At 31.0% G+C, this 24,657-nt stretch overlaps 6 protein-coding genes across 7 annotated transcripts; 2 read left to right on the top strand and 4 right to left on the bottom strand.

Moving 5' to 3' along the window:
• The first annotated feature begins 488 nt into the window (after nucleotides 1-488).
• LOC119676064 (larval cuticle protein A2B-like) lies at nucleotides 489-1,164 on the top strand. Its single transcript, XM_038087292.1, has 2 exons — nucleotides 489-500; nucleotides 595-1,164. Exons 1-2 carry the CDS (start codon nucleotides 489-491, stop codon nucleotides 1,162-1,164), a joined length of 582 nt encoding a protein of 193 aa, XP_037943220.1.
• Nucleotides 1,165-2,858: 1,694 nt separating this feature from the next.
• On the bottom strand, nucleotides 2,859-3,702 carry LOC119676062 (larval cuticle protein A2B-like). Its single transcript, XM_038087288.1, has 2 exons — nucleotides 3,575-3,702; nucleotides 2,859-3,501 (listed from the first exon to the last, which is right to left on the bottom strand). Exons 1-2 carry the CDS (start codon nucleotides 3,584-3,586, stop codon nucleotides 2,935-2,937), a joined length of 579 nt encoding a protein of 192 aa, XP_037943216.1. The 5' UTR covers nucleotides 3,587-3,702; the 3' UTR covers nucleotides 2,859-2,934.
• A 3,135-nt stretch (nucleotides 3,703-6,837) lies between these two features.
• On the bottom strand, nucleotides 6,838-7,709 carry LOC119676090 (larval cuticle protein A2B-like). Its single transcript, XM_038087317.1, has 2 exons — nucleotides 7,698-7,709; nucleotides 6,838-7,443 (listed from the first exon to the last, which is right to left on the bottom strand). Exons 1-2 carry the CDS (start codon nucleotides 7,707-7,709, stop codon nucleotides 6,838-6,840), a joined length of 618 nt encoding a protein of 205 aa, XP_037943245.1.
• A 6,956-nt stretch (nucleotides 7,710-14,665) lies between these two features.
• LOC119676063 (larval cuticle protein A2B-like) lies at nucleotides 14,666-15,354 on the bottom strand. Of its 2 annotated transcripts, XM_038087290.1 has the most exons (3): nucleotides 15,343-15,354; nucleotides 14,895-15,247; nucleotides 14,666-14,804 (listed from the first exon to the last, which is right to left on the bottom strand). In XM_038087290.1, the coding sequence occupies exons 1-3, from the start codon at nucleotides 15,352-15,354 to the stop codon at nucleotides 14,666-14,668; spliced, it is 504 nt and encodes a 167-aa protein (XP_037943218.1). The 2 variants fall into 2 exon arrangements, with proteins under 2 accessions (XP_037943218.1, XP_037943217.1); XM_038087289.1 differs by having other exon boundaries at nucleotides 14,666-15,247.
• Nucleotides 15,355-18,824: 3,470 nt separating this feature from the next.
• LOC119676061 (larval cuticle protein A3A-like) lies at nucleotides 18,825-19,757 on the top strand. The gene is made up of 2 exons (XM_038087286.1): nucleotides 18,825-18,873; nucleotides 19,008-19,757. Exons 1-2 carry the CDS (start codon nucleotides 18,862-18,864, stop codon nucleotides 19,656-19,658), a joined length of 663 nt encoding a protein of 220 aa, XP_037943214.1. The 5' UTR covers nucleotides 18,825-18,861; the 3' UTR covers nucleotides 19,659-19,757.
• Nucleotides 19,758-23,141: 3,384 nt separating this feature from the next.
• Nucleotides 23,142-24,051, bottom strand: LOC119676060 (larval cuticle protein A2B-like). The gene is made up of 2 exons (XM_038087285.1): nucleotides 23,991-24,051; nucleotides 23,142-23,868 (listed from the first exon to the last, which is right to left on the bottom strand). The coding sequence occupies exons 1-2, from the start codon at nucleotides 24,000-24,002 to the stop codon at nucleotides 23,218-23,220; spliced, it is 663 nt and encodes a 220-aa protein (XP_037943213.1). The 5' UTR covers nucleotides 24,003-24,051; the 3' UTR covers nucleotides 23,142-23,217.
• Nucleotides 24,052-24,657: the final 606 nt, after the last annotated feature.

Raw genomic sequence — 24,657 nt, 5'->3', positions numbered from 1 at the left:
CTAATTACGAAATTTCCTTCAATTTTCTATTAAAAATAGCAAATTAATTAATTTTACTATATCGTTTTAACCAAAACTACATATATGTTAGACTCAGAGTCAAAATTAAATAAATGCAATGCAGACCACAAATCAAATTTAGACTAACCAAAATTTAGATTCAACCAAATTGATTTGTTCAGATGACTGGACACTTAAAGAAAATATAAACTAATTGTCTTGTCAATGCTGAATTTTTCGACACACCTTTTCTTATTTACTTTGCCATATATTTTGTTAATAATACAAACCAAATGAACGACAAAATAAAGAAACTCAAACAAACGAAAAAGTAATAATACCTCACCGAAGTACCATTTACAAGAAAATTAGAGCAATTGGCCAAATTTTGTTATAAAAACTCGGCACTGTTAGTTTGCATCATTACAACCAAAGTTTAATTCAATAAAGCAACATTTGCTTATAGTCACTTAACAAACATATTCGAAATGGCATTTAAGGTACGGGGACCTGATCAACTAATACAGAATTTTTATCCCTAAACTTAATTTATTTATTAATAATTAAAAGAAATTATATTCTATTTATTAACAGATTCTCGTAGCATTAACCTTCGTTGCTGTTGCCAGTGCTGGTTATGTGCCTGCTCCACAAGTATATCATGCAGCTCCAGCAGCCGTTGTCAAGACTGTTGCTCCATTAGCTTATGCTGCTCCAGCGGCTGTCGTCAAAACAGTAGCTCCAGTCGCATATGCTGCTCAACCAGTTTTGGCAAAAGCAACTGAAGAATATGACCCACATCCACAATACAAATATGGCTATGATGTTCAAGATGCTCTTTCCGGTGACTCAAAGAGCCAAGTTGAGGAACGTGATGGTGATGTAGTTCGTGGTGAATATTCCTTAATTGATGCTGATGGTTTCAAACGTACCGTTCAATATACCGCCGATCCAATCAATGGTTTTAATGCTGTAGTCAACCGTGAACCTCTCGTCAAGACTGTCGCAGCTGTCAAAACTATTGCTCCCGTTGCATATGCTTCTCCAGCTGTAGTCAAAACTGTTTCACCAGTGGCTCACTATGCTTCTCCAGCTTTAGTTAAAACCGTTGCTCCAGCTTACACCACCTACTCTGCACCTGCTACATATGTCGCCCATCACTAAATGCCATTTTCGTTAAACATCTGTGACTGATTGTGAATAAAGATATATAAATATATATAAAATATATAAATGAAAAATAAAGTAAATTACTTTCAAACTGCATTTATTGAATTTAATTTTTATAGTAGATGTTTTTGAAAAGTTCTATATATGAAACAATCATTAACTGGTTTTTAAGTATATTTTTACATCTTAGTTCTATTATATTATACTATAAAGAAATTATTTTTTTTTTTTCAGTTATATAGTAGTGGGAATCAAAATTTAGTATATATTAAGAAAGGCTTTCAATTTCAATTTCCTGATATTTTAAGATTGAGGTTTATCTAAAGTGATTGTCAATGCATAATTATAAATCATGATTTTCTTTTAAAAAATGTTATTTTTATCTCCTGATTCTTTTCATTTTACCTTCGTTTTTATTATGATAAACTACAGGAACTTTACGTAGATCTTTTTGTAATTAGATGTACTTGTAGGGTTACATAAAATGGGGATGTCTCCAAACTTCTCGATGGGGGTCATTTTAAAGGCTTCTCGGTCTTATTTATCACCAGAACGTGGATAAGGTAAATTTCATTTTTAATAATACAATAAATCATATATATGATTTAGGAATTGAAGTTAAAACAAGCGATTATATCAAATAATCCATATTTTATATATATTCTAGAATATCTCCGCAGTCAATGGAAAAAAATGAGAAGAAACAATTGTTAGATTTGTTTATATGCAATGATAATTAATGGATGAACAATTAATTTATGAATAATTAGAGTTCTAGTGTATATCTCTTTATTTTTTTTTAAATTCTTATAATTTCTGAAATCTTAAAAATTTAAAAATTCAAAATTCTTATGAAGATTGTCATTTGAAGAATTTGCGTTCATCGCATCAAGGACATTAAATGCTTGCTCTATATAATAAGAGTCAAACTTGTTAGCAGACAACTTTACTTCAGTAATTTTTTATTTTTCTGGATTCGTCTATATCTATATCGTCTATATATTTTTTTGGATCTACAGAATCAAATACAAAATAAAGAGTGATAGAGCAATAAGGTAACATTATGTGTTTCCATTCCGATGTTTTTACTGAAGTTAAGGTACCTAATTATTATATGCTTCCATGATCGAAGAAGTAATCAAACGAAATAAACTTTACTATAGTGTTTAAAGTTTTAGGCATTAAATATTAAAATTAAAGATGAAATTCCAATATAATTATATTATCCTACAATTTTAATTAAAGTAATATGTTATTTACTGAAATATATACATATACATATATGACATGAATACATAACACACATAATTCCAAATTTAATTCTCACTGTTCTGAAAAGTTTAACATGGTAGTCATCAGATTATACAGATCGGATAACGATACTATATGATAAATGTGAGGCTTTTTAGTATTGGTCCTGAATCGAAATTAGTAATTATAGTACATAAATACGTACAAAAAGAAAAACTGATACTTTTAATTTGCTATGCAATGTCATATAAATAACTATAACGACTAATCAGAACTAGATTTTCAATACGATTATCCGGAAGCTATATTCAGCAAGTTCCCAGTTGGGTGAGTTTGCTAATATTATAATTTCCTAATATATTCATTTTGTTGTTATATCTGATATAAAGTTAGTATTTCAAAATTATTTCAAATAATAAACCTTTTTTAATTTAATTTGACTACGTATATATTATATTTAGTTTTGTATATCATTATTCACAATCAGTCACATATGTTTAACGAAAATGGCATTTAGTGATGGGCGACATATGTAGCAGGTGCAGAGTAGGTGGTGTAAGCTGGAGCAACGGTTTTAACTAAAGCTGGAGCAGCATAGTGAGCCACTGGGGCAACAGTTTTGACTACAGGAGCAGCATATGCAACGGGAGCAATAGTTTTGACAGCTGCAACAGTCTTGACGAGAGGTTCACGGTTGACTACGGCATTAAAACCATTGATTGGATCGGCGGTATATTGAACGGTACGTTTGAAACCATCAGCATCAATTAAGGAATATTCACCACGAACTACATCACCATCACGTTCCTCAACTTGGCTCTTTGAGTCACCGGAAAGAGCATCTTGAACATCATAGCCATATTTGTATTGTGGATGTGGGTCATATTCTTCAGTTGCTTTTGCCAAAACTGGTTGAGCAGCATATGCGACTGGAGCTACTGTTTTGACGACAGCCGCTGGAGCAGCATAAGCTAATGGAGCAACAGTCTTGACAACGGCTGCTGGAGCTGCATGATATACTTGTGGAGCAGGCACATAACCAGCACTGGCAACAGCAATGAATGCGAATCCAACGAGGAACTGAAAAAGAAGGATTTTGATTATCTCGAAAATACTTGGCTACAGGATGTCTATTGATTTAGAGCTAACAAACCTTAAATGCCATTTTGATTTTCGTAATAGTGACGAATAAATGTGTTGATATATTGAAGTCTTAAAAGTTTATGAGAAGCAACTGCGCAGCTGGCACGTTTTATACAGATCGATTGCGTTTGTTTAATTAGCCCAACTTGAACTATTCGAATAATTGCGGTTGTGGTAATCAATGCTCTCTTATCACACATAAAAGTACACAAAAAATGTGTAACTAAAGGGCAACATTGAATCAGATGCGTGCAAAACGTTAAGTCATGTCCATAACGAATTAGAGCAATTATTTTGGTTGCCTTTTACTGTCGACAATGTATCTCAATACGGAGCAATAAAATTTTTTACACTTTTTTCTTCATTTTATTTGCTTCAATTCACTTACCTACCGGATATGTACTCGTACAAGTGTAGAAACTGGTTTTCTAATTCTTTGCAATTTTTATTCAGTTTAAGTCCGAAAATGATCAGATTTCATGTTTTCGTTTTTAATCTGCTTTCAGTAGTGCAGAATGGCTTAATATAATAAATCGAATAAGAAAAGCAAAAAGATAGTATATCTTTCTGTTATCAGATCCATACAGTTTTTTAAATTTATGGTGTTGCAGCAAAATTAATATTAGTGTATTCTAGATGAGTAGGACAAAAAAAAGTTGTGAAAAATGGCTGCATACATAAACATAAAAAAATATTTAACGAATCAAAATAATATAGTAATATTAATTTGGATTTAGTATAAACAATAATATAGATAATGTACGAATATATATTTTTATTAGTCAATATTATCAATAAATTTAGAAAAATTGAAATAAATCAAAATTGCTAATCATATGTCACTTATATCTTGGTGGTTACGTGCCCAATACTGATATTCTATATTAACTAAATATTAAATTAATACATAATGTATTTCATATAATCAGTTAAGTATCATACATAGATCTTTTTAAAGAAATATATAGCTAAATAATATTTTCTTTAACATTATAAGCACTCTCATCGGATTCCATTTGTTAAGGGCGTTTTGCCTCTATCGTCTCTAGAATTATTTCTGAATTTATAACTTTATTATAATGGGGAATGCGATGCGAATAGGCTCTTATGAAGCTCTTATGCCCAAATAGGTGAATAATGTATTTAAATTTTTAATAAATTAATTTTATTTATTTAATAAGATATGTACTACTTTAAGATGAACTTTAAAAAATAGTCCAAAGCTAGGATATTACAACAAAATTATGTGTAACTCCCTACATTAGAAATTTCTAATTTTTGTTTCCAATAAAGTATAATCTTAGAGATTTTTAAGTAATTAAAATTTAATATTAAATTTGATTTTAACGTCAGTCATAACTCTTTTACTTAACAGAAACTAATATATTTAATAGAAAGGACTCGAAAAGTAGTTAACTACAACAACAAAAAATTCTTTTTATATATATTGTATTTAATTAATGGATTTTGTACTCTATCAAAGGAGTTCAACCATTGGTACTTACAATCTCAACAAATTATATATGAATAATGAAAAATAAGAAATTATTTCTACACCACTGATAATGGGTATTCGGAAATACTCGAAACAGCTGTATGGTCCGCCAAAAATACAATTAATTAAAAATAAATAAAAATTTTTGTTATTGCAGTTCGAAACCTCTCTAGTAATTAACATTTATTATTTCTACTAAAAGTAATTAGTTATATTTTTAAAAATATTATTTATAAATTTTGATACAGATTATAAATAGAGATAAATTATAGTTTTTCTTAGGTATCTCCTATGCAAGGCATTTTAATTATAATTTCATGGTTTATTTTAATTTAAATATAAAGATATTTCATCTAAAAAGATTGGAGAGACTACGGAGTTTCAAAGCAATAAAATTGCAAAATGAAACTTTTGAGGTCAAGTAAAAAAATTTTTTGAACATAAACTTACTGAATATAACCAGGAGATGAGCATATCTTATGTGATCTCTGATACTACATATGAGGTGCCTAAGTGTGTTCTGTTTGATAATAGATTTAGAAATATAAATGCAAATTTCCATAAATCACTTATACTTAAATACTACATTGCCCATTACTCTCCGTGACTTATTACCCAAATATGAATTAGTTGTATTACGAGTAATAATATTTCGCAAAAAACAAAACTAAAAATGTACAATACATTGATTATTCCAGATTAACTGAAACTGAAGCAAGCAAGATAGTAGTGTTTGAAAGAAAAATACTTACAAAATTTTTTGGCCTCGTGAAAGAAAACGGGATGTATCGCATAAGATACAACCAGGAGCTAGAACGGCTAGCCGAAGGTGACACAATCAACAAATTTATGAAAAGCAGCGATTAAGATGGGTTGGACATGTGATAAGAATGTCGGATATTAGAGCACCGCTTAAAATTTATGAGAGCGATGTACGAACTACTAGAAGAAGAGGGTGACAAAGAAAACGATGGAAGAGAGTGTGCAGTAGGACTTAGAAATAATGAATATAAGAAATTGGAAAAGAAAAACAAAAAACAGAGAAGAATGGAAGACTATTGTTAAACAGATTTAAGTCCTACGTGGACTGCATAGTCACGGGTGATGATGATGAATTTGGTGTAGTTCAAAAGTTTTAATAGTGCACATATTTTATACAAGGCCGCCACTCCAACCTACCTACCTACATATTTTATAGGTCCTATACCCATTTTTTTTAACATACCCAGAAGTTAAATTAGGAGGTGGACGCTGATGCAGATTTCAAATTAGAGAAATGTCCTTAATAATTTCCCTGACAGATTAGGTTCTTTTTTCTATACACGGCCACATATATTACATATAAAACTGGCCCTAAAACATTTCTTTTTTATCTGGTCGGATTAATAATTTCATTGTCTATCACCTTAAAATCAGGGCTAAGACTAAAAAAATCTAATCCAGAATCGATAGATTTAGGAAATATTTTTATGATCCCATTGAAATACTTATTATTTTTGAACTTTGTATGTAAAAATAAATTTGTATGCATTAGTAGGAGCGTGCATGAAAAAATCTCGTCAAAGTCTGGTTAGTGTAGACGTTGGATTAATGAAAGGTATATACGTATTTCATTACTAGTAATATCCTTCAATATAATATATAAAAAAATGTTTATTGAGTTCATATTTCATTTATTAAAAAACTAAATAACAAAACCTTAATCTATGGGAGATGAATTTTATGTTTGAAGATTTCTCTGTGCAATGCAAATGTAAGTAACATGAAGTCAAATTGGTTTAATGATGATAGTAACCACTGCCATTATGTTCAGGAGATTCGTATGTAGCGTATTGATTATGTTGTTCATGATGAGCCGGAAGAGATGCATAGGTTGGAGCTACATATGCAACGGGAGCCTTGACTGCAGTGACAGCTGGTGCATGTTGGTATTGATGCACTGGTACAGCTGCAGCGGCAACCACTTTGTGTGTTAGTGGTTCACGATGCACGACAGCATTGAAGCCATTTACAGAATCAGCGGTGTATTTCACTGTACGACGGAAACCATCAGCATCAGTTAATGAATATTCTCCGTGAACAACATCGCCATCACGACTTTCAGTTTGGCTCTTCGAGTCACCGGAAACAGCATCTTGCACATCATAGGCAAAGTTGTATTGTGGGTGTGGATCATCGGGATATTGTTCGTGCTCACCATGATGCTTCTGCAATATAACATGCTGAGGTGCTGATACATGAGTTGCTGGTACGCTGTGGTAAATTGGTTGATGTTCTGCGGCGTATTCATGTTGTTGCAAAGGAATTAGGTCGGCACTGGCTACAGCAATCACAGCGAAACTTATTAAGAACTGGTACGAGAAACAAAAGTTGAAGAGGTTAAACTAATGGGTTATGTGATAGCCTTGAATAAATTAATGAATTGCATGTTTGTGTTTTTTCCACCTGAACTTCGCACAAAATTGCATTGCAATAAATTTAGGTCAACCTTTCAGCGATATGCTCGTACGTATCTTGTAATATTCATCAATGAAATTCATATGGAAAAAACTGTATGTGCAAACTTAAGTCGTCTTTGGTGGAATCGAAGCTACAATAAAACCAAAACAATAACAAAATTTATAAAATTTGTATATACCTTGAAGGCCATTTTATAGTTGTTAAATAATATTTTGTTGCAAATGCAAAACTCTGAAATAAAATCAACTGAACACTTTGTCCTCCCTCTTCAGAGTACGTGGTGTGAATAATAATCAATCAGGCAATCGGTTTTGTTTTTATAGTAAATTACACTGGTAAGGCTAACATGACTTAAGGTAAAAGAGTTTGTGGGGTCAGTAAATACCAAAATAAAATCATTTTTGCTTTTTATTTAATTTTAATTTTTTATTATTATTATTTTTTTGTTTTTTTTTTTTTTTGTGATCCATGCTATTGTTTAATTTTCCCTTTCTAGTAATTTTTTTATATTGTTTTGAATATTTTTTGAAATTTATTAGTTACAACGCATGCATTGTGCGTCAAATATTTTTTTATTAATCATTTTAACGGTGATTTGCACCCAAACTTCTTACACACCTTTTATTAACCTGAACCTGCGCAAGTCATAAAACAAAAGATGTGATAATTCATAATATAGTAATCTGTTAAACTTACCGACTGAGATGGATATGCTACACATTACTCCGAGGGTAGATAATATTCACATATATGTACATATGGAAAGGTATACATAAGTGTGAAATCATTAATAACTTTCTTAAGCACTCTATAGTATGTTATATAATAATAGCCTAAGAGTATGTTTCCACTGCCATTGTTAAGGCAATTTCATTAATTTAGCTTGCTAATGAAATTTAATTACCCATACAAAGAGCTTTCGTGCTTGATATTGTTAAGAATAGATCATGGGAAATTATACCAAAATGTCCAATGCAACATTGCACAACATATTTCTCAAAAGGGAAATGATCGAATTATGACATATTTGACACATGAAACAAAATGTAGATAAACAATAAACAAACAACTCAAATAAACAAGAGTTAAACATTTTTTAAATGTTTGTTCCTTATAAATAAAATTGATATCATTGATCTATAAAAATATATATAATTAAGTTTATATAACAAATATATATTTCATATAATTTTACAATTACATATATTATTTGACAAAAAATTTTCATTTTAATTGGATATGTAAACAAACAAAAGCTTTCCGCAAACTTTCGACACATAACAACTCTTTCACATGCATAAATCAACTTATGCCAATGGAAACGACCAAATCTCAATTTGATTAACATAAGTTGCTTTACCTGCAGTCGGGACATGATATAATAATAATAGTAAAATTTTAAAGAAGTTAAACGAATTTAAAAGTAAATTCTCTTTAGAAGAAGAAATTAACCAAAGATATCACAAAAATATGACTCACCCTGGTTAATACAGAGTTATTATAACAAACCTAACCTAACCTATCACTCAAATATATATTCTATACATAAAAAGGCTTTTAAATTAATTTCAAGCATTTTTAGAATTTTTTAAGAAGGGAACTTAAGAAAAAATCACCGGATTACGCGATTTCAATTTTCCAGAGCACGCCCATTTGGTCTCGAACTACAAACTTATACACTGCAAACCTCATGATATCGGGATTCAACTTTTTACATTGAGTACACTTATAATATAAAAAACTACACACTTCATCTAATGCCAACCAGTATATGTAATTTTTACATAGATTATACAAACAACTAGTTTGACAAAGCAGCTACGACTACATATCATATGTTAAAGAAATTTCAATCATATCAAAATAAAGTTCTCCGAAAATTGGTAAAAGCCCTTGGTATTTAAGAAATTCGAACAAACACAGGAAAATACAATAGGTTTGTTGAGGACAAAGATCTTAACCTCTTCGTTACTATGAATACTCACTACAATGCAAAATCAAATTAACAAGTCACCAATGGCAGATGGTACTGCAAAGTCTGATATCTTGTAGAAAACTTGATTTATTTTAGTCAATGCATTAAAAATAATATCTATGTTTACTAGTGAATCACCAAAGTAATCACCTACATAAGACAATAAAAGAGGTTTAAACTCTAATTCTGGAATGGAAACACAACAACACAAACAGTTGGCAGTAACAAATAGACGTGACAGAATGTAGCCCTTATCTAAAAATTTCCTAGTGTGGAAGTACAAGATATCTCAAAAACTAAACTAAATTAAATAGAGCGGAGTGAAAAAAGTTGTTCAAAATAGCTGGCTTTACCAAAATACTTAGCCAAATGGGGTGTCCGGGAAATTGGAATCGGGTCTTAGTACAAACTTATTTACATTTACTGCAGTATGTGCCCCAAAATTACAATTTGAGAAAGGTGGATAAAAGATAAGGCCCGGATATATTGTAAATTGGTAAGAATATTTCGTGAGATGTTCAATGAATATGATTAACCAAACAGTATAGTACTCATCTATTATGGTGCGGGTTAAGTTTCTCTGTTTCTGAAACTAATCTTACTATTTGGCCACAAGAGAAATATCGTTCAAGGAACTAAATGCTAGTCAGCGAAGAATGTATGAAGGATTGTATCAAACGCTGACAGAATAAACATGATAAGTCTTACTTTGATGGTAACTCAATAAGTTTTAATTGGTTGATGATTTTATTTTTTGGTTTATTTTATAGATACATTATATGCTTAACATAAAATGTATCTTAGATATCTAGAAGAAACTGTGTAACAATTAGCATTAATTTAATATGCGAACTATTTTTCCAATCGTTTAAAATTTCATTGTAATATTGTTAGATCCAAACTATAATCAAAATTTTATTATCTATATTCAGTTCAAAAAGTTTATAGTGCTTGAAGAAATAGAAAAACTCATTAATAATTTTTAATTTTTTAATTAAGGCAATAAGCACATCTTGAGTTGAGCTCAAGTGCATACACTTTGTCAAGTGCAGTAGATATTGGCTGTAGCGCAGAGACCATCTATAAGATTTAATAGGCACTTATTCAGTAGATAATTTTTACACTTTTAATTGAGTGAGATATTTACCTAAACAATTGCTTTTTATGCTTGTCATGAATGAGTTGGTCGGCTGTTGTCTTAAATTATTATGTTACCATGCCAAAAATTATTTTATAAGCAAACTACCAAAAAATGTATCTTTTTTTTTTTTGTTTGGATTTATGAAGCTCATTGGTATTTCGTATTTTTAATATAAAATAAAGGTAAAAATAGTTTTTTGCTGATTCACTTTTTTCGTTTTTTATTTTGTTGGTGATTAGGTTTTAATTTCAATTCACCTGTCGTGCACCACTTAAATAATATATTTTAATATTAATTGTTTAAGTGAAATTGAAATTAATTTAGCTAATTTAGAACTTGAATTAAGATTTTATCATAAGGAACTATTTCGATATACTTATACTTTCAATATACTTAAAATATAGTTACAATAATATGGTAGTTTCCTTATAACAAAATATATATATAAATATATATCACTGCTGACCCCAGTGAATCTTCGATCAAAAATTGTTGTGACGCTTCACTTTTTTTCAAAAGACCTTTGAGTCTTGAGTCTTGGATTTTAGAGCCACGGCAAAGCCCTTAAAAATCGATATGTTTTGAATCATACATGATTATGTGACTACAAACAAATAAGTACTCATAAAGCTGTCTTAGATTCTCAATAAATAGTTCAGGTACTGATTGGACGTATCTCCAACTATGTTTTACATTTTATATTAAACATTTTAATTACATTGTTTAGTTAATTTATAGCAGATGCAGATGCTTATGCTCACCTAAATCCTTAAAGCATTATTATGGAAAGAATAAAGAACGAATATTTTCCATAGAAAATTATAATGGAAAACAATTGATCTGAACATAATATGTATAAAGGAAAAATCATAGACTTAGCTAAACTGTGTTGAGTAAAGACTATTTGAAACAATTTACCTAGTTACTGCTTTAACAGTAAAAGGAAAGTACAAATAAGTAAAGTTCTGGCTGAACAGTGTCACTATAGGAATATTAGCATCAATTGAACTTCACACTACCATCACTATCGATGTATTCAAAAAGAAGGGCGAATTCTGAAAAAATAAGGTTTTATATTATTATATGGTTTAGATCAGTCAAAGACAGCACTATATATAATGACTCACGTAATTCTATTGCCTCTATTCCTTTAGCAGACGAAGAAGGATACCTAATATTTAATTGCTTCTTTCTTTAAAAAATCATAGGACAGTGCCGGTAAATTTTTGTTAAATGATATAATAATATTTTGTAAATGTGATTGAAATGGAATATTAACGAAAGCAGTTCTAAAGAAAGATATAGAATATATTAAGGTTTTTTTTATGATCTTTCATTCGCCATTGTTCAAATTATGTTGTTTAGAATTGACTCTGCCGTGAGCATTAATATTTAATTTTAAAGATATTCTTAATAATCGAATGCTATATATTTCAATAGATTCTTAACTGTAAAAGATTATTTTGTAGCAATTTGTTATCGTTATGTGGATCTGAATATTTTATATGAAATACGAAATGTTGTTTATATATCAAATACTAGACTTGCTAGGTTGCGGCGTTTAATGAAGTCTAATGAATTTATAGTTTGAGTTGATTAATGTGTATATCTAAAATCTTTCTATTACTTTTGACCAAACTGATATACAAAGAAAGAAAAACTCACTTGAGTTTTTTTTATTATTGTCACTCTATAAAGATATCTTTATTGGTTTTAATTGGTTTTGGTTTTTAACGGTTTTATGTTATTGTGCAGAGGAACTCTATACAATTATACTAGGAACTCTAGGAATTTTACATGGAACGACAACAGTCAAGTTGCTGGAAACAGAATGAAATTAAAAGGAGTATAGAAGCTTTATGCTCCAAGAGGAGTTAAAGGTTTTAAGAAGAAGAAAAATATAGAAATTTTGCAGGATTTATTCGACGGATCAATGACTTTGTGGCCTTTGTTTACAGAAAAAGATGATATAAAGCGTGAATTTGTAAACGGATGAAAACCTCTCTAAATCAGACAAAGGTTTTGAATTAATAAAAATAGACTTTCTTTCTCTGGCACTTAAGAAGGTAGGAGTTCAGAAAACTAATTGGGACACCAGCAGGAATGTGAGTGTCATTACAGAACCGTTACGTTCATTTTGTTTTACAAGTGTGTTCAAAGTATATCCTCTGTTATTGCCCAGCATCTGCAAAACCTAGATTGAAATAGTAGGATTATGATGCCTTGGACATCTACAAGACTCATATTCACTTTTACCTGATTTGCTCAGATTCATTAGGAAAACAAAAAAATTTAAAGTGGTGCGGCTACATTGTTCTGTTTTAATCTTCCACCTTCTTCAATATTTTGAACTATATTGGACTCAATGACATTTTGATTGAGTAAACGTGTCTTTTGCGGAAAAGACACGTCTTATGACGAAGAAACTGTTTTAAAAATTAGAAGAGTTAATTTATTGAAATTTGGTTGACCATACAACGCTGTTTCGAGTACTACCATATACTCATTATCAGTGGTCTTAGGAAATATTCGAATTTCTTAGTTAGTTTATAGTCCGTATATAATTTGTTTGGACTGCAAGTGCCAGGCTTGGACTTCGTGCCTGTCAAATTAAAGGTGATGACTTAACGAGGTTTTCCGCAAGTAGCCAAGGCTCCACAAAATTTCAATACTCAATTTTCAAGTCTTTTTCACTTTTTATTTTATAGGCTACAATACCCAGCTTTATATAGCATTATTTGAAAAATATTTTGACTAGATCTTTTATAGCTGAAAACTTGCCGTCATCGATCTTCTCGGAAAATTTAATGTAAAGTAAACTACCCTTTAGGTGCTTCTAGAATTTTGACACTATAGAAAACTAAAAATAATCATTATTTAAGTATCTTAAGTAAAACGAATCACATCTAAATGGTAAGTAATTTCAACCAATTTATTTTAACATGATAAAATATATATAAAGTTTGTATGTAGTAAATGATATTTAAAAGTAATTAGTAATAATTAATAAAGAAAATATAATTAAAGAATATTAAATACAAACGCGTTCTGGCTTATAACATTGATGTGTGGGAAATATGTCAAAAAAGGTTTAAAAGACGTCAAAACAAATTCTAAAAATAAAGAAGTAAAAGATATCTCAAAAATAACATAAATAAGTAATCAAAAAATAAAATAGCCAACTAATGCGATTATGGGATTATGTTTTATTTAAGCCATTAACGTAATCGAACCGGAAATATGCAAACCACGTGCTGCCAGTGTTGTTTCGCTCGCTCCGTCTGCAGATTTTCGCTCAACTTACGAGTATCTTTGTTTCTTTAACTAGCAACGATCATAAAATTAATTTAAAATCGTTCAAATTAGGAAATTCCATTCGCCTTTGGAATTTCAATGTCGTGCTCAGAAGAGACGCAAGTGACAAAAAAGCCAATCACAAATCGAATTGGTCTAAATTCAATTGCGATGTGGGCATAATCGGTTAATGCATCTTTTCACGCTTTTATTATTGTGTATACGACTATCGATGATATATCTGACTCGAGCGAGACTGACTCTGAACAAGAAACGAGTTTAACTCGTTCGAATAAATTTGAATTGTCACACTCGTACTCGTACTCGTTCTCGCGCTGTTCCGTTACTAGTTCCTTTAATAGCAAGATATCTGATATTGTGATCGTAATTGTCGTCAAACGTACCTAAAAAGGTTACAAATTAGATAAATATGTATCCGTGTATTATGTACATATATCGAAATTAATAAAATTATGCAAAAACTTGATATTATCTGATTTTGCGATTGTTACTCATTGGGTTTTAAGTGCTTAACATTCGCGACTTCCTCACACAGCTCGTTTGTAATTTCCTATAACATAAATATGCACCTTCTACATATACGACTAATTTGCTCCATATATGTATAATTAAAATATATATTAAAAAAATATATAACCGAATTAATGCTTCAACTTTTATTGGCGAAAATAAATAAATTAACAATGGGAGTAAGACATGCCTACTTTTGGTATACTTAATGATGATAAGCGACAGCAGGGGCAGCATAATGAGCAACAGGAGCTGCATATTGTGCTACTGGAGCGGAGTAGTGAGTAACTGGAGCAACTGTCTTCACAACAGCTGGAGCAGCATAGTGAGCAACTGGAGCTGCGTATTGTGCTACTGGAGCGGAGTAGTGAGCAACAGGAGCAACTGTCTTGACAACAGTTGGAGCAGAGTAGTGTGCAACTGGAGCGACAGCAACAGCTTTCACGAGTGGTTCACGGTGTACGACAGCATTGAAACCATTATGTGGATCAGCGGTATATTGTACAGTACGTTTATAACCATCAGCATCGATAAGGGAGTATTCACCACGTACTACATCACCATCACGTTCTTCAACTTGGCTCTTGGAATCACCAGTCAATTTATCATCAACACCATATGAGAATTTGTATTGTGGATGTGGATCATATTCTTCGGATTTAACGATAACCTTTTGAGCAACGGCTAGTGGGGCGGCATGTACAGCAACTGGTGCTGGTTGGTAGACTTGAGCAATGGGTGCGTAACCAGCACTGGCGACAGCTACGAGTGCGAAAGCGAAGACAAACTGTAAAGTCAAATGCAAAATCGTTGGTCAATTTGAAAAATTTACTGATACTTGTGACTAATTATTAATGAAGTTTAACACGAAATTGAGTTTACCTTGAAAGCCATTTCAAAATATTGTGTTTGGGTTATTGGTATTTTTTGTTGATACTTTGTTCTTTGCAGAAGTGAGTGCTGCACCTGAATGATACAGTTTCTCAAATTACTTGCTTTATTTATACTAAAACGTTATCATATATTTTCATCAAATTAAAAATTACTTTCAAAGATTTGTTACCAAAATTTGGCCTCTACATTTATCACAGCTGAAAACAATGCATTTTTAATTGTTTGTGTATGTGTCACATATGCGAAGTATTTTTATTTCAATAATTTAATTACATCCATCAATTGCCTTTTATAGTATTAGTAAGTTTAAGTAATGTGATTAATTTAGCTACTGTGGTACAAATTTTTATATATGAACACTATATGATCCTTAAGTATTGATAAAGTCCTTTGTTGGCATAGTATTAACTACTATTGTTGTTTACAAATATATAATAAATTAGTGAATACTATTTTCTGAGTTCTTATTTGAAATTGTTCAAGAAACAATAAACTTTTTAATTGTCACGTGCAAATAAATGAAAAATTGGCCAATATTCACAACATTTTTAAGTACTCGTATATTTTCTTACATAGATATTCCTTAAAACTTACAATATATAGCGATATCTAACATACTATGATCTAAATTCACATTAAACTTTATAAGGAAAATATTAGCTATACCTCACTAACGTATAGCGGAAGATTTAAACTACGTGCATAAATAAAAGAAATTATTCAAGTACCTGGGATCCCCTATAATGAGCTGAACACAATTGAAGAAAAAAATCAGATTAGTATAATCTCCAGATATATTAGTGATGTTATATTGCCAGTCAAATAAGCATTAAGAGCATACGATATGTATATTTAACCTATACTCCAAATATATATACCTGTATGCTGTTATGGCCCTACATCCTAAACCTAAGAATGAAAGCTATATTCGACTTTTTGTATATGTTCCCTATATATACTGTCCCTATATATACTGTCAGACGTTGGACATTTTTAAAGGAAAATTCTGGTGAGGTGGCTCTTTAAATACTCTGTCTAATATAATATTTGTCAATAAAAAATATATACATGGAGTTATGACCAACTCTCCTTAAATATGTTGGATCCATGGTCGTGTAAATGGAAGACATGGCCACGTATTTATCTAAACAATTTAGTGCAGTTATTATCCAGTTTCCATTTAGTAATAAAGAGATTTTGAAAATAATTATTATAATGAATGTGAATGAAAAAAATTGTGCGTTGTCTATTATAAATCAAAATTAAAATACCAAAATTTGAGAAGTGTGATAATGCAGGTAAGGAAGGTGGACCATTACGGAGCTTTTTTAAACGAAATTAAATACTATTGATACAATACAATCTTGAGAGCATATTATATTTTGTTAACTTTATATCAGATTTATATCAGATTTTATATGGGTATACCAACAAGTCGTATCTAAGCAACGTCACCAAAAACGGGGTATAAAAGAATTCAATTCTTGAACCTTGTATATTTTCGTAAAAGTATAAGAAGTCCATACGTTTAACAATGGTCACAATAGAACCACACTAGTGTATTTAGTGCTCAAAAGTCGTTTATACCTACACCATTTTGCAATAGAATCGAAGCAACTAAATACTAATAACTTTTGTATCTCAATATTCTGTTTCTATATATTATCATAATATTTGTAATTTTTGTATAGATTTCATATATAAAGTTTAAAATATTAAATGTAAAAAGATATCAAGTATAATATGTATATACTATTAATTCTCTAGTAAATTACGGTAGTTTGCGATGTTACGTTCATTATAAACTGGTAATGACATTCAGGAAAAGACATAAATATACTGGATTTTCGTGGTACACTGTAATAAATCGTGTGTATTTGTCACTATAACCTTTAATTGATACGCTATAAGTTTGTTTACAACTTACAACCTTTGCATCCAAACTATGTATTACCAGACATATTATGTTTTAGATATAGTATTACTCTGTTTGGTATACAACCTTTAAGCTTTGCATCCAAACTCTGTATTACTAGACATATTACTATGTTAAAGACATAGTATTACTCTGGTTTGAGTTATATAGAAGTATGTTTCATTTGTATTAGGATATACGTATGCTAGTTAATTGATATTTAGCGATCTACACTGGACTATACATTCAGACATCTGTAAGAATGTAGATTTGTATAAAGATTTTAATTAGATTTTATATCGAACCAGATCATATAAATATCAATATGCTAAGGACATGCAATTATAAATTGGAGTATTCATCTCTTCGATAGAATAATTCTTAAACTCTTAATTTTATCATCGTTTCTTTATTTATACAATTCTGCTAAAACGAAACGATGGGTTATAAATTTTTAAAATATACTTCTCCTGTCTATTTAAGTGGGCACACTTTCTCCTTCTAGTTCCAAATATAATTATTTATATGATTTATTAATTAGTAACATATATAGTAATTAATATACAATTAAGTAATGAAGGACCAAACAAATGCTGAGTTCTATTTCAAACGTAATTTGGAGTACGTCAATTATGGGCAGTAATATAAATGGCGTAAATACTATAGTTACAATGTATATAATAATATAAACTATATAGTGTATATAATGTAATAATATTTGTAACGTAATATAAATATAATTATATACTAAATATTATTATAAATAAGTGTCCAGATTGGTTTTCGCAAGTAACTTTTCCTACACTCAGAAAAATATGGTCTAACTACATACAGGTTAATAAGTCCTGATAATTTTGTTAGAAAAATTCTAGCTCATGTGCTAAAGAAGATATGTTTACCAACAAGTGGTATGGTTGAACCAATCAAATGCATCGAGTAAGATTATTTTAATCTGAGAGTTATTTAAAATCTGGTTAAATCAACCGTATTAAATCAATCATAGTGTCATCTTGCAATTCTCATACAAAAAAATAAATAAATAATTCTTTTAGATATACTATATAATATATCAGTATTATATTCTGACTGTCTATTCACTTTAAAATACTTTTACATGAAGTATTTATATTGATCAATATTATCACCAATCCTAACAATCCTAATTAAATAATCATTTAATTTGAGATTTTTGAAACTTTTGAATATTTTACACAACCACTAATCAAAATCTTATATCTCCATTAGTTTTTAAATATATTTTTAAAATAAGCACAAAACATAAATTTCGCGGTCTTACACCTACAACCAAAATCGTGCACCCCACCCTGCTCACAATAAGTTAACAAGAATTAATTATATAATATTTTATCCATTTAAGCACAATAGAATGAATCAATAATTTATGACAACAAAATAAATAAAAAGTAAATTTGGCATAACAATATTGGTAACAGATCTAATTGTAATTATCTGTCAATCAATTTGGCACATTCAGATATTTCGTATAAATAATGTCGACGCTGCGAGAAACTGTATCATTTACTTCTTGTGTTCACTTCTGTAAAGAACAAAATCAACTCAAATCAGCTAAAATGGCTTTCAAAGTGAGTTAAGTGATTTGTGATTTATAATTTGTGATTACAAACACTACAAAATCAAATATCAAGCAAATATCAAGCAAAAATCAAGTATCTTTCGGATTAATAATTCATTTTTGTTGAAATTTTTTATTTCGCAGTTTGTCTTCGCATTCGCACTCGTCGCTGTCGCCAGTGCTGGTTTCGCACCCGTCGCTCAAGTTTATCAAGCAGCACCAGTCGCTGTACATGCCGCCCCACTAGCCGTTGCTCAAAAGGTCATCGTTAAGTCCGAAGAATATGATCCACATCCACAATACAGATTCTCATATGGTGTCGATGACAAACTGACTGGTGATTCCAAGAGCCAAGTTGAAGAACGTGATGGTGATGTAGTGCGTGGCGAATACTCCCTTATCGATGCTGATGGTTATAAACGTACTGTACAATATACCGCTGATCCACATAATGGTTTCAATGCTGTCGTACACCGTGAACCACTCGTGAAAGCTGTTGCTGTCGCTCCAGTTGCACACTACTCTGCTCCAACTGTTGTGAAGACAGTTGCTCCAGTTGCTCACTACTCCGCTCCTGTAACACAATACGCAGCTCCAGTTGCTCACTATGCTGCTCCAGCTGTTGTTAAAACTGTTGCTCCAGTAGCTCAATATGCCGCCCCCGTTGCCCATTATACTGCTCCAGTTGCTCACTATGCTGCTCCAGCTACTATTGTGAAATCTGCTCCAGTATCTTACACAAGCTACGTCGCTCCAGCAGCAGTCGTTAAATCTGCAGTGGCTTATCATCATTAAAGTAATGACCGCATAACAGTAGTTAGACTTGTATTTTGTTAATTATTTATTGATGTTAAAGCTTAGAAGAACCAAAATCGCAACAATTAATAAAATGTGATAAATTCTATGAAATACCGAACATAATTTATCTTTCACTGACTTTTACAAGTATAGATAAAAAATTGTTATTGATTATAGATTATACTGAATCAAATACGTTAGATATGACATATTCTTGAACTTAGAATAAGTTTCCATTTAAGGTGTCATTGATGGATTGCATCAATGGGATTGGTATTTACCATAGATTGTGCTGGTTACAAAAGATAGATATAAAATTTATAAGAGTTATATTCTAGGGATCGTTTTATTTTAGTTTTCTTTCATATTTTCAAAAGTATTGTTTCGTTTTTTAATACTACAAAGTATTACGATTCAGGCAGATCCATTGCTAGAAGTTAAATTTGGAGGCTTTAGAATAAAATGCTAAATTGATTTCATATTTGTTTAGCATTCAGTAAAGTAGATGCATTAACAATAAAGTACAAAATGTAGAAATAAATAAGTAAAAATAATGTACATATGCAATCGTTCGATTCTTTCCACCTTGAGGGACTGAAATCCTCCTTCCTACCATCTTCGTTTGTGCCTGGATTCTGAACTTCAAACACTGTTTAAATTTTTTAAACATATAACGTGGTTTCACTAAAAATCTGTATTGAGGTTGTATTCTATTAAGCATTGTTCCAATGATCTATTATTGCTTTGCGTCCAGCTAGATATAACCTGTAAAGAATATTTTTCAAAGAGGTGTAGAATTTCAAAGCATAATAAAATACTCACAAATTAATAAAATTCCTAAATATTTCGTTCAGAATATAACATTATGGCAGGAAATGCTATATTGTAATGTTGGTGTTGAATAATCGGATCAAAGTCATGATCAAAGTTATTTACAGCGACTTTCAGTATGAAACAACTTAATAATTATGGCTAATTATATAAAAATATATTTAGAATAATTAGAAAAATTCTGACTAGGTACAGTAGACTGAACTGTAAGTCAGTGAAACTGGAAACTTACTCTAATGGAACTGGCAGGTTTATGTATTAGGAAAAGGATGAGTTCTTAAACACGTGCTACGAGTTTATTCTTCGCCAATGCATATTAAAAGAAACACTTAAGTGGACATCCTATATCAGATAATGAAATAAAATTTAGTAAAATATTTTTTGTATTACAATATTTCGAGAAAATTGGAGTTTCAATATACTCAGTACCAGTATCAGTATCAGTAACGGTCACAATAGATCTGCATGTCGCTCTAGAAAAGCGTCCAATTTATAAATTATAATAATGTGCCTACCACGGTAGCTTCAGAGAATATTCACTCTGAAGACTCAATTTGTCTGTCTTTCGATCATTTGAGCCCATATTTCAAAAACGTGAAGACTGTAGTTGTCTTTCAATGCTGCAATCATCATTGGCTTGAACGCACAGAAACTTTTTATAAGACAAAGGATTCATTTATGCAGATAAAGTTGTCATCAAGTTTTTTATTTAATATATTACTGCATTACCCTATTACTTATTGGCTATGAGCATTCCTAATAGATATGTTATCCTAGAAGTCTGCCTTGTGACACTATCTTGATCAGATGAAATACCTTACAGGCCCTGTTTACGCATTTCTCGAAATAAGAAATCATTCAGCCTGACTCAGTAACGGATACCAATGATGATGACTCCTGCATTTTTTCATTTTTGAAAAATTATGGCTTGGTGCTACCACCTGTCCATGCACAATATCAAAAAATAGTAATATAAACGTCACTTCATTTCCTTAGCTAATAACTAATAATTGTCAGTTTTGGATTATGATTTTTATGAGTTTCTCGAATTAGGAAACCAATTTTTTGAGTTCCTAGCCATGATTTAATCAGATCAGTTCTGTATCAGTTCTGTTCAGTATAAGAAAAACTTGATCACTTGTTGGCAAATTTATATAAAACTTGATAATTAATCACATGAAAATATATTCAGAATTTGTTTTAATGCAATAAATTTATGATTAATTTAAATTTAATCTTAAAGTTTTTTGTGGGTTAATAGGCTTAGGTTGATTTTATTTAAATTGAACAACTAGGTAAGGTTAAATTAGATCGAGAGTACTTTAAAATCTATTGAAGCAGCTAATGGAATGAAATGAAATAAGATGGTTAATAAACCATCCTAGCAATTTTCATTGGCGATACTATGTATCTACTATATTACTCTATAATAATCGAAGATTTTGAAATTATCTGGAATCTTTTTGCGAATACCTAGAATACAATATTAATTTTAGCTGTCAGTTAAACAAACCAATATGACGGATGTTCTGCATTGCAAAACTCAATAGCTTTGAGAGAAAAATTTTAGACTACTAGAGGTAATAGTTGCTTGTTATTATTCTATTATTAAAAGTTTTGACGTGAAATCGCCCAACAACTTAGTCCTATTGTATCCATTTCACTATTGATTATACAAAGCCCTTTAAAGCTTTGTGAACAAAGTCGAGAACTAAATCTAGAGAAGAGAACAGTTGTTTATAGAGTAGTCTGTCTTAAATTAGATATACAGAGTATACTTTAAACACAAATCGATTAATAAAATAAATGATAAATTTAAATACAACACCGATCAATATTTTCAATATCTATATTTGTAAGAAATCGCTGATCGACAGTACTTAAATATCTATTGAAGCAGCTTAATCGAATGTAATTAGTATATATGATGTAAAATTCATTGCTAGTATTGTATATACCTTTTATGATATTTATTTGTGTGTTACACATTTTCATGAAATTATATCGGTGAATTAAAGAAAATGTGAATAGAAGCAGACGGGTTTACCTAAGACGCGGTCATTGCACTTCTCTCAACTTGTTCGGATTTGTAAGAATAATTTATGCAAAAAGTAAAAAAGAAAACGTAAGGGTAACACATTTGTACGGTTGAATTAAAATTAAACAAAGGCTGAAGAACAATAACAATAACTACGCCAATACGACCCCAACTAAAGGTTCAAATTCACACAATGCATCTGAATCTGTTGGAAATGTCTATGAACTCTGACGCGCAGACGGAATTTGCATCAAAACAAGAATTTCGCCACGGAATGGCAACGCAACAGTTAGCAGAGCAACAAAATATTTTGAAACTCGATACCAGAAAGCAAATACCTTAAGAAAGGATCACTTGAATACATTAAACACACGGCAAGGATGTGTGATCGAGCCTCATAACTTTATGAGCAAAAGCAAGAGCACCAAAATGAAAAAACGATTGAGAAAAAATATCTTCTTAAGACAAAACGATGCCGGCAAGTTTTTCATGTTTACTAAGTTGAAAGGCGTTGCTGTATTTGTGATTTACAAGCGAATGATTGCCTTACTTTTCAATTCCTACTTCTAAAGAAAACATTTCATTTAATCACATCGTAATTACGTTCGGTTTCTTTATTTCGTATTTCATAACAATTCGTTTCAAATTTAATAAATAATTTCCTAAGTCTTTGGCAATATAAACAATTTAATGATGGTAGGCGACTGCAGATTTAACGACTGCTGCTGGAGCGGCGTAGCTTGTGTAAGATACTGGAGCAGATTTCACAATAGTAGCTGGAGCAGCATAGTGAGCAACTGGAGCAGTATAATGGGCAACGGGGGCGGCATATTGAGCTACTGGAGCAACAGTTTTAACAACAGCTGGAGCGGAGTAGTGAGCAACTGGAGCTGCATATTGTGCTACAGGAGCGGAGTAGTGAGCAACTGGAGCAACTGTCTTCACAACAGTTGGAGCAGAGTAGTGAGCAACTGGAGAGACAGCAACAGCTTTTACGAGTGGTTCACGGTGTACGACAGCATTGAAACCATTATGTGGATCAGCGGTATATTGTACAGTACGTTTATAACCATCAGCATCGATAAGGGAGTATTCGCCACGTACCACATCACCATCACGTTCTTCAACTTGGCTCTTGGAATCACCAGTCAGTTTGTCATCGACACCATATGAGAATCTGTATTGTGGATGTGGATCATATTCTTCGGACTTAACGATGACCTTTTGAGCAACGGCTAGTGGGGCGGCGTGTACAGCGACTGGTGCTGCTTGATACACTTGAGCGACGGGTGCGAAACCAGCGCTGGCGACAGCTACGAGTGCGAATGCGAAGACAAACTGCGAAATAAAAAATTTCAACAAAAATGAATTATTAATCCGAAAGATACTTGATATTTGCTTGATGTTTGATTTGTTGTGTTTGTAATCACAAATTATAAATCACAAATCACTTAACTCACTTTGAAAGCCATTTTAGCTGATTTGAGCTGATTTTGTTCTTTACAGAAGTGAACACAAGAAGTAAATGATACAGTTTCTCGCAGCGTCGACATTATTTATACAAAATATCTGATATCTGAATTTGTTAAACTAGTGACAACAAAGTACACGAATGCAAAAAAAAATTGACGAAACTGTAGCATTACCATTGCCTTCAACTTGCTTTGCCTATGTATCTTTGAGATTCATTCACTTATCTTAGATTGTTAGAACCGAAATTGAGATTATGTTGATTTTATGCAATGATGCATTCAATTATAATATATATTTATATAAGAAATGTTTATATGTTTATTTTATGGTTTATTTATTATAGAAATATAGGCTATCTAATAACTCTAAACTGTTGCTTTAATTAAATTAATTAAATTAATTTAAAGTTAATCAATTTGTCTTTTTGTAGTCAGTTTAATGTAACGTAAGTGAATTTTATTGGAAAAATATCTTTCAACGGAAGCAGCTGTGTTTGCATGTAAACAAATTTTTTTCGAGCTATTATTCTGTGGATATACCAAAGGGTTCTGTTTATATTCCAATCAATGTTATAATGTAGAACAACTGCATCCAAGGTCATTACACAGAACGTTCTTGTTTGAACTGCTGCAATATTAGCTATTCCTCTGCAGT

The sequence above is a fragment of the Teleopsis dalmanni genome, chromosome 2 (assembly GCF_002237135.1).
Source record: "Teleopsis dalmanni isolate 2A chromosome 2, ASM223713v2, whole genome shotgun sequence".
Classification (NCBI taxonomy): domain Eukaryota; kingdom Metazoa; phylum Arthropoda; class Insecta; order Diptera; family Diopsidae; genus Teleopsis; species Teleopsis dalmanni.
This window is presented reverse-complemented; position numbering and strand designations above follow the sequence as displayed.